Here is an 11,163-nt window from a genome sequence, read left to right on the forward strand (position 1 = left end):
TGATTAAGTTTAATCATTGTTGAACTCTTTAAACTCTTTCTACGAAAAAATTATTTCAGAAGATTTTTAGAGATATTTTTTTATTTACAACTTGACATAGAAGTTTAGAGAAATTGTAAAATTACCCCACTAGTAATTTTGTGAAAAAAAAATTTATTCGAATGAGCTTGAGGATAACGGAGAAGACTACTCGATCGTAACGTTCTTTTAGACGATTAAAAAATGTACAATTTTAATTAAGTATTTATAACTTTATTTATCACAACCAAGTTCTAGCTTTGGAAAAAAAAATTAAAACTCTGATTTTTTTCTTAAACTTATTTTATGTTGCGTTTTTCAAACACGATTTTCCAACATATTTATTTAAAAAGCTGTCGATATCGGCTTATCTCCAACTTCAAATTGCTAACAAATATACTGAGGGCATATGATTCAGGCAACTACAGCTGTGTTAGGATACTTACAAACGGGTCATGGTAATGCTCGACAGAACCTTGCTGCTTCAAGGTGACCAGCTCAACCATTGAATCCTTGAAGATATACTAGATCCAAAACGCTCCTTCAAGCTGTTTGCGTAGCATGTCCAATCTAGCAGGTGCGGATCTCCAGGCCTCTGTGCATAGAAGTGATACCAGTCCAGTGTTCGACCCTTCGATACAGCATAACAGTCCATACCTTGTCACATTTTGGCACACCCTCAGTTGCAAAATATTGTTGAAGCTCCGACCACCAACCTCTGAAATCGAAACCATCAAATCTAGGGCATTCCAACCTATAAGGACACTCTTGAAGGAAACCAGATCAAGGTACAAGGGTATCGGCACAAGGTTGAGGCATTTCCAAAGGGTCTTTGGGAGTAAATCCAGGAGGTGGCCCTCCCAAGACTCCATTCCCTTTAGCAGCAGCCATCGCACTCGGGGAGGAAAAGTTCCCCAAAAACTACTCAAACAGAGAGCGCATTTCCTGTCGCATATCCTTCTAGAATCCTTGTCATCTAGCTTCCAGCTTAGTCCCCCACTTAGCATCCAGTTGATACAACTCACCCTGAACCTTCATTAAATCCTGCTACAACACAAACACATCCTTCTGCCCTCGTGTGGTAACACCATCCCCAGCCATAGGAACGTTGGAGCTTTGATACCTTGTTATGATCGTAATCGAAAAATAGGAAGGAAGTAGAACTTGGAGAAGCGAGAAATTGAGAGAGAAATTAGTGTGAATAATAGTTTTCATTCCATAACTGACACTGCTATTACACCGATTTTATAGGGATGAAAAGAAATAAAATTGCAACTTTCAAAAGTAGTTAAAATAACAGACTAAAATTATGACCAAACAATGCGTTTCATTAATCCTTGCTCTACGCACCGTTTTACTTAACTCTCCCATACCTACGATTCAGCCCAATCAACTATAACCCAATACTTAAACCCAACAGAGTTTTAGTCCATAACTTCTTTTTTTTTTTTTTTTTTTGTGTGTGTAATGTAAAATTTCAAAGATCCCAATCATATTTTTAATTCAGAAATATTTTCAACATATTTTTCAATCAAATAATTATGTTGTTCGCATGCAACTTTCAATTTAAAACATTTTTATTTAATGTTGACATTATACATAGTACTATATATTTAATTTTTATATAATTTAAATTATGTACAAATAAATTTAAATTAAATAATTAAAAATATGTCTAAAATTCGAGTTCAGTCTTAACATTTTTTTCAAACTTATTTTCGTCAGTATAATTTTTGGGTTAAATATGTTTCAAGTTCCTATACTTTTTTACATTTGAAATTTAGTTCTTTTACTTTTATTTTTAAGAATTTAGTCCCTTAACTTTTAAATGTTAAAATTGATGTCAAATTATTAACATAGTTAAAATTCTTCTATTAAATTCATTAGTACGATATTATAAAATTAAAAAAAAATTACTTGATAATCATATAACAAAAAGTTAACGTTTTAATGAACCTCAATTTAATAAAAAATTTAATAATATTAATAATTGAATTAACATTTTAAAATCCAAAAATACAAAATTAAATTCTCTAAAATATATTAAATTTCAAATATAAATTAAACCCTTGTAAACTTCACAGAGAAATTTGGATTTAGAGGAATAATAACCCACCTTGCCTAATCACAAATGCCTTTAATTATCTTATTGTCTCCTTTATCTCAAGCTACAATAACGTCTGAACGTGTCGGTTGATAAGAAAAGAAAGTAAGAACAAGACAAAGGGAATGATTGAGTTATTTTAATCGAAGGCCTTTTCAATCCATGTGTAAATTTATATTGAAAATCTCTGAAAACCTTTGAAAAAAACTACTAGTCTAGTAATTATTTTTGTTTTAAAAGGAAATAGTTGGTGGTAGTAATAAATTCTATAAACAGCTCTGTTTCTTTAATCTTTTATATAGGCGATCGTCGCCACTTACTAAATCAGCAAACAAGTTCAACCAAGAAAAAGTAGCTCTTCAACGATAGCGATTAGCAAATGGCAAAATTGAAGCTGAAAGCGGGGAGCAGACCGCCATGGGTTGGGTTGGCAGCTGCTTTATGGGTTCAGATATCAGCTGGGAACGCCACCAACTTCACACTCTATTCTTCTGCTCTGAAATCGGTGTCGGGGTTGAGTCAGCAACAGCTCACGTTCTTGGGAGTAGCAAATGATATTGGAGAGAGTGTTGGACTCCTCCCTGGTATTGCCTGTAATCGTTTCCCTCCTTGGACTGTGCTGCTTGTTGGGGTCTTTGCCTGTTTCTTGGGATATGGTGTTATCTGGCTTGATGTTAGCCAAACTATTCATCCTCTGCCTTACTGGGTGGTAAGTCTTCACATCACATGTTTCATGGTTTCAATTCTATGGGTTTAAGTTTTAAATTTAGTTTTATATGACATTAGTCATTGGTTTTTATTTTATTATTTATTATTAGTTATACTGAAATTTGTTCTATTATCAGTTGTCTATCTATTTGCAATTATTGTCTAATTATGTGAATTCTTCTTAATTGGATTGGTTTTACAAATTGCTTTTTGGTTGTTTCTCCATAAGGTTTTCATGAGGACTGTTTAATCATGATGATTCCATTATTTTATTATTATTACTATTATTGGAAATCTTAGTTTAGTTTTTATATGGTGTGATAGAACCAGCTAAAGTGAGATGGGATTGCTATGATATAGGAAAATCATCTGCTTTATATGTTTCCTTTGGAGCTTGTTCAAACACTGTGATGCCCCATGAATGACAACAAATAGATCTAATCTTAATAGCTCACGAAAGACCATGAATCTGTCCACTGTCCTCCACCAGAAGAATTGCTTAATAAAGTTGGGAGAAAAAGTGTTTTATGACCTGCACTTGAATACTTTGAGTAGTAATATGATTTGGTGCTATTTTTCGTGATACCAAGCTCATCAAGTTATGTAATAATGACTTCAAGCAAAATTATATCCCAGTCTGTCTTGCTATATGCAGATCAATTATATCTTTGTGTCTTGATGCTTTAAGCCTGAAGCTTATCTATAAGTAGGCCCTCCTATTACCTGCCTGAAAAAGCAGCCTAGAGATTCTTACCAGTTTACCGTATTGGATTTATGGTTTCTGATTCTGTATTATGCATTTTTAAGTGTCAATGCTTTTCTTTTCCTCATGGTTTACAATATTGGTTGTTGGTGAGGAATGAGTACTTTATTAATGGTAGATAAATTCTCTTCTGAAAGCCTCCTGAAATATCACCAAGTTCTTAATTGTTTTCTTTTAAACATTTAGATTGGTTGGTATTCTGCTTATCTCATGGCCTCAAAAAGTGTTTTTTTTTTTTTGTTCATCCACTAACAAAGGAGAAATCATTCAAAAACTTTTTGTATGTTTTGGGTGGGAGTGGAGGGACAAAGGTACTTACAGGCTTGAGTAAATCTTGGAGAGCAGAATTATGATTACGAGCTTATAGTTTTATGAGTCTTGAGAAGATTATTAGCAATCAGAATCAAGCAACTTGTGTAGTTCTAATCTTAGGCTTTGTTTGGTATAATGAAAAGAAAATTGGAAAGATGGAAAATTGAAAGACTAGAAATAGAAAGAAAAAAATATTTTTTAGTAATTTTTTTCATCTACAGCTGATAGAGTTGAAAAATGAGAAGGAAAAAAAAAAAAAAAAAACCTTTGAAAAATGTATATCTCTATCTCATTTTCTCTCATCATTTCAAATTGAAATGATTTGTTTTTACGCACTAGGATCATTTCTCTTATTTTCTCTTCCTTTCTTTCTTTTTTTCCTATCAAGCACACTCAAATTTTATTTTCTACCTTGCACACCTAAGTGTTAATGAGTGCTAATGATATGATGATCATATTGTTTTAAGTCACATAAATTGGTATTACAATCCTCTGATTTTGGTTTCTATTTTTCATTTCTTAAGGTATGCATTTCTTGTACAAAAGTGTTTTCTTTCCCTTACCTCCATTTTCCGGGTTTCCTGCTTTCTTCAGTGGAAAATCTTTCCAGATTTTCTACTTCAAACTAGGGGTGAGTAAAATCCGATTCGATTCGAAAAACTCGATAAAATTTTTAAATTTTGAATTAAATAGTTCCAGTTATTTGAGTTAATCAAGTTATTTAGATCAACTCGAATAAAAAAATAAGTTTTTTGGTTTAACTCGGATATGAATTACACAATTCGAGTTATCCGAAAATCCAAATAAGAAAAGGTAAAACTACGTCATTTTGATAAATGTTTACCTTTTCTAAAGTTAAAAGTCAAAACCATTAAGTTAAAAGTTAAAACTACATTGTTTTGATAAAGTTTACTAATTAAGTTAAAAGACAAAACCATTATATTATATATGTTGTTAAATAATTTTATACTTCGTTTACTAATTAAATAATCGGTTGATGTAAGTGCAACATTGAGTAAAAATAGTAGGATTCGTTAACTCGACTTGACTTGACTCGAAATTTTTTGACTCAATTCGATCCGATTCAAAAAAAATTCAAATTGAGTTCGTTTGCCAAAATAGGATTTGTAAACTCGACTAACTCGAAATTTTTTGACTCGATCCGACTCGACTCGATCGAATAGTCACCCCTACTTCAAACTGTTCTCCTTGGAGATTACCGAGAGCATTTTGGATCACTCGTACCATCCAAACAATAAGTAGTACGGGTTGATTTAGAAGAAGATAAGTGATGAAGGAAATTAACCTTGTTTAAGTTTTGATATTAAACTCATGCCAATCTGGCACTTCTCTTGTCTGGTTATGTTGGTATTAACTGTTGATCAGTTTCATTTTGTGTTTCCTACAAGCAATTTACTGATATTCCTAGGTCTTCACTGGAGCATTTCCAAACCTGTAATTAGTAAATTATTTCACTACCTATTTATTCTTGCTCTTCATACTTTGATGTAGCAGAAAGTTAAAATAGTAGCTCTGTTGCTGCTGGTAAGCATCTCATAGGTCATTTTCTCAAATGGGATTTTATGTTCTTTATTTATTCCCAGTCTCGTTTGGAATGTGAAGAGATGTGTGGCTGTTGATGGATACCCCTAAGAAAATATCAAAGTACCATTACAGTTTTGTTTTTGTTAGCGTCTCCCACCAGATGGTTTTGAAAAGTATGGCTTACAGTTATTAATTTCTCTCATTCTCATTCTCTTTTTATGTTTAATGTACTTACTTGACCCATGTTCCATGCCATGGCAGTTATGGATCGCACTTGTGGTTGCCTCTAATAGTAATGCATGGTTTAGCACGGCAGTGCTAGTAACTAACATGAGAAATTTCCCCCTCAGTAGGGGTACTGTTGCTGGCATCCTCAAAGGTTATTCTGGGATCAGTGCCGCTGTATATACTGTATTATACAGCTTGCTGCTTGAACAATCCGCTTCAAAACTGCTGCTGTTCCTTACTCTTGGAATTCCAGTTATATGTTTGGCCATGATGTACTTTGTTCGCCCTTGCACTCCTCCTTCTGGAGAAGACTCTTCAGTTCATGTCCACTTTGTTTTTACCCAAGCTGCTAGTGTCTTGCTTGCTATCTATCTTCTCACAGTAACAATTATATATGACAAGGTTTCTCTAAGTGATGCTGTTTCACATGTACTACTTGCTATTGTATTTCTCTTCTTGCTTTCTCCTCTTGGAATTCCGATCAAGATGTCACTTTTTCGAGCCAATGCAGAGACAATTACACCCTTGGCAGGTTCAACAGAGCATTTGGCTGAGGGAGAAGGTGCTCCTAGTCAATCTGTTCCTTTGTTGTCTCCATCTTCATCAACCTCAAATCTTGGAAGTTTCTTTGAAAGTGAATACGCCTCGGATGTAGAAACTCTTCTTGCTGAGGGAGAGGGGGCAGTGAAGAAGAAAAGAAGACCCAGGAGGGGGGAGGACTTCAAGTTTCGTGAAGCTTTTATCAAGGCTGATTTTTGGCTTCTTTGGATTGTATATTTTCTTGGAGTTGGTTCTGGTATTACCGTTCTCAATAACTTGGCTCAAATCGGACTTGCATTTGGAGTAGAGAATACAACAATATTGCTCTCTCTTTTTAGCTTCTGCAATTTCGTTGGTCGTCTTGGCTCGGGTGCTCTTTCAGAACACTTTGTCAGGTTATTTCTCATTATAAAATTTTGATTCACTAAATATCTTGTTTCCCTTTTCTGTAATCATTCAACACCAGAGCGAGAACTACTAAATTCTCTTATTTTTTGTTGTCATGATTCCTTGTCCATACACATTTTGCTTGAAAGGAACAGCTTTGGTGGTTGAGTTGAAGATTTGGGAATGTTCCTAGTACTTCTATCCAAACTTTGTTCCAGTCACGGACTTTAGACTTAGTAGTTTATATTAAAAGTTTCCCTTGTTTATGAGGCATTATTCTAAGTGATTTGTGTTCTTGCAGGACGAGAACCATTCCTCGAACATTGTGGATGGCCTGCACGCTAATAGTTATGGTCATAGCATTTGTTCTGTATGCATTAGCTTTCAGTGGTACCCTCTATGTTTCAACTGCTTTGCTTGGTATCTGCTACGGATTTCAATATAATCTCATGGTTCCTACAGCATCTGAACTTTTCGGCTTGGAACATTTTGGTATCATTTACAGCTTTATGCTGCTAGGAAATCCTGTAGGTGCACTTCTTTTCTCAGGTCTGCTTGCTGGTTATGTTTATGATGCTGAAGCTGCTAAGCAAGGAAGTTCCACCTGCTTGGGACCTGAATGCTTCAGACTCACTTTCTTTGTTTTAGCCGGCATCTGTGGTCTAGGCAGCTTCTTGAGCTTGATTTTAACAATTAGAATACGGCCAGTTTATCAGATGCTATATGCTTCTGGTTCATTTCGTCTTCCTCGGGCTTCGGATCACTGAAAATCCAAAGTACTCACTTGCCAGAATGAAAGTGGTGATATGCCTGTTTTATATCGGTTTGCTCCACGAATTTTGGTCTCTAAGCAGTCCCTCACATTAGCTGCAAATTTTGCTGCACTTTTGAGCCTATATCAAGTAAAGTAGGTCATTGAGCTTAGTGCTCATATATTTGGCGGTTGTATTCAGAGGGATGTAATGTATCATCTTAACTATGATTAAAAATTTTTATATATTAATTAAAGAGATATACTTGCATTTATTACAGTTTAACTTATTATTATTGCATTCCCACTCATAGTTTAGTTATAAAATTTGTTTCTGTGCTTCTATGAAGATGGTTGTGAAGGAAATTTTCATGGCTGATTGCTATGCCTTTTTCTTTTCTAGCAAAGATTAAGACAGGATTTGTGACCCAATTTTTTTACTTTTTGAGATTATAAAGGGCATCCTAGAGAAATTGTTGTAAATGCTAATATTCGATTTCTTTTAATGAAATATTATGTAAATAAACTGAATAGTTATATTTCGAGTAAGAAGGACAAGAGCCCACTTTTTTGGACTATGAGATAATGCAAATCCCAAAGCAAAGCAAATGATTAATCCTAATCATTCATAAACAAAGAGTTGTAGCTTAATACTAAAACTACAATTACAATACTAATTTGAGCAACAAGTTTCTTATACCAATTTACAACAAATGCAAGAATTACATCATCTGTGAGGCTTGTAGACATTGGCAAGAAAACTGACGGCATGCTAGCCATCAACGCACACCTATGAAATGAAGGACATTCGCCTTCAAGGTATAAAAGTTAGGTATTCCTCTATTCTCATCTTCTCCATTTTTCAGCTCTTACTATTCCTGAATCTCCAATTTTATTTTCTCTTAAATTCATCATTATTTAAGCATTGAAGAACAATGTGAAGCACAAGCTTCAACGCTATTACAGCCCACTTTCCTCTTGCAAAGCCATTAATGGCTTAGGTCTAATTCTAAGTCTATCCAATATATGTTCAATCTCTATCCGTCTAAAAAATATGTTAGTATTTGAGAGTGACAAGAATAGGGTAATTTTTTTCAATCTTTTTCATAGAGCTTAAGAGTATATATAATATTTATACTGCAATAGTCATGTAAGAATAGGAATGATATATAATATATTCCTAAATATATTCTTAAATATATGGAAAGATATATAATATAATATATGTCTAAAAGATAGACAATATATTTAGATATCCCTAAAAGATAATATCCACCTTTGTAAAAATGTCAACCAACTGAACAACGATCGGAACATAAAAAGGTACAATCAACCCATCCTAAATTGCCTCCTTAACAAAGTAACAATCCACTTCAATTGTAATATGTAACGTAGATTGACGATCACAAAAAAAAAAATAGCTTTAGGATAATGAACACCTAAGCCCAATAGCAAGGCCTTCAGCCACTTGAGCTCACAAGTAAAGGAAGCCATATACCTATACTCAGCCTAAGCCGAAAGCAAAGAAAACATATTTTTCACCTCAGCCCCTTTACTCAAATGGGGCAAGAAAACAACAAAAACAGATGACCAAATCAAAGGGTAATTTGAAGCACACATTGCATCCTTTACTCTTTCTGCAACTGCCACTTCTTCAGTAGTCCTTGAATAATTCATACTAACCAATTCATCATCTAATGCATTCAAAAGCCACAAAAATAGTGCAACACGAATAGCATAAGCCCAATCATCGAAGTGTCGAGCTTTAATCGAATAGGAGTAATAAGAAAAACGGAGAGTTAGGTTCAATTTTAGGCGGTGGCAGTAATGATGGTGAAGTAGAATCGTCACCTATCATTAAGAACGATGAAAAAAATTGATAGCCAGCCCGGAGGCTAACACCGTCGCGCCACCGAGCAAAACAAAAAATAAGAAGCAAACGACTTGGAGAAAAAAATAAATAAAATGGGAACCTAGGCTCTTGATACCATGATAATAATAGAGTAATTAATTTCAATATTCATTGACCTCAAAAGTATACTACAGTAATCACACAGGAATAGGAAATATATATAATATATTTCTAAATATATGAAAAGATATATAATATCCCATAATAATATCTTAACAAAGAGACATTTACTATTAAAATTAAAATTAAATAATATTTTAAAAATAAACTTTTTCAACAACCTAATAATGAACACTTCGAGATAATAAATTAATTAAAGGGTCGTGAATAGCCAAATACTTCCCTTAAACAAATATAAAACAAAAATGTACATGTTTGACGTTTTCTTTAATAAAAATATCCATTCATAAGCAATAAGCTTTAAAAAAACATGATTACAACCATCTTCATTCCAGTGTCATTTTAGTCACGCAATTCGTGCGGTGTTAGGCGATTTTTTTATTTTAAGTTTGTCTAAATTAATCTAATTCAAAACAAATGAGCAACGAAAGAACATAAAACGACATAAGAAAAAGCATGTCAAGTGTTTGAGTAAATGTTCTCAAAGTATTTTATTACTCTAAAGAATACAAAGAAGGGAAAGTCTCTATTTATAATTGAGCTCCCAAAATCAATGGTATAGATTAATTTACGTTAACGGTCAATATTAGAACCTATCTACAATTGAGATTCTAAAAGGATTGACCATCAATCCTTAATATTACAAAATCATATCTTATTAAATTACAAATTTTTTAATATTATTTTTCATATTTACCAAGGTAGTTCTAGTTCTATTAATTCAAAAGTGCTTCACTGAACTACCAAGGCTTCAAGTAGACAGACTTCTCCACATATTCTACAAATTAAGTCAATTCATATAATTCGAATGAGCCTCATTTATTCAATTGAACTTCATGATACACTTTTTACGCAATCATTACCACAAACTTTAATCGCTATCTGTGACACTAGTCGAAAATATTATTTTAACACTAATAAAAATTCTAAATGAAGAAAAAAAATCTGATTTTATCATACAAAAATTACCTATATACAATATATGAATATTTATAATTCCAAAGAAAACCCTTTAGATCTTATTTTTAAGTTGGAACTGTACATTTCAAAACATAACAACAAAAAACATAGGTACAAATTAAACAACAATATGGGATATGCTAGCATAATGGCAGGCACATTAAAAATCAACCATAACCATTTGACTGTGTACTAACAACAAATAAATATTCCCAATTGTTATAGCCAATATTAACATCATCCATGACAAAGATCTCTGCACCCTGCTCGACCTCAAACCCTTGTCTTGTTTCCCTTTCGTCAGTGCAATCAAACTGGGAATGTAAAACCTAACGAAACAGCTGTCGTTGCCCCTGTAAACTTGAAAGCTGTCCATATATTTGGGATCATTGTAGACCTAAGTATATAAGAGCCAGCAATACCAATGCTAATGCCAATGACCTTTTCCTACTCAATATCAAAGGAGCTGATCCATGAAACACCAAGGTGTCCACAGTTTTTTGTAGGGAAAAATGTATAACAGGGAAAACATGGACTAAATGAAAACTTCAGCCAACTAGAACGATAAAATTCAAGCCCGTGCTGAATTTAATCCCTCAAAACATCGGTTTCGGTGTGCTTCCACAAAAGTTGCGATCCTTCCTACCTTGTTGAGGAGATCGTCCTTCAAGCTCGTTGTATGTAGGTTGAACATGAATGACAAACATATGCATTTGTCCTAATAGGGATCACCACCATTAAATCCAAGATTGCTTTTTTGGACCCAAAATCAGGGCATAATATTTGATCTTCCCATAATAACCTAAACTAACATC

General features: G+C 33.6%; 1 protein-coding gene across 2 annotated transcripts; it reads left to right on the forward strand.

Moving 5' to 3' along the window:
* The first annotated feature begins 2,110 nt into the window (after positions 1-2,110).
* LOC108487017 (protein NUCLEAR FUSION DEFECTIVE 4) lies at positions 2,111-7,636 on the forward strand. Of its 2 annotated transcripts, XM_053019788.1 has the most exons (4): positions 2,111-2,227; positions 2,425-2,831; positions 5,712-6,613; positions 6,907-7,636. In XM_053019788.1, the coding sequence occupies exons 2-4, from the start codon at positions 2,502-2,504 to the stop codon at positions 7,370-7,372; spliced, it is 1,698 nt and encodes a 565-aa protein (XP_052875748.1). In that variant the 5' UTR covers positions 2,111-2,227; positions 2,425-2,501; the 3' UTR covers positions 7,373-7,636. The 2 variants fall into 2 exon arrangements, with proteins under 2 accessions (XP_052875748.1, XP_017646706.1); XM_017791217.2 differs by having other exon boundaries at positions 2,163-2,831.
* The last annotated feature ends 3,527 nt before the right edge of the window (positions 7,637-11,163 follow it).

This window comes from Gossypium arboreum, chromosome 10 (assembly GCF_025698485.1).
Source record: "Gossypium arboreum isolate Shixiya-1 chromosome 10, ASM2569848v2, whole genome shotgun sequence".
NCBI classification, from domain to species: domain Eukaryota; kingdom Viridiplantae; phylum Streptophyta; class Magnoliopsida; order Malvales; family Malvaceae; genus Gossypium; species Gossypium arboreum.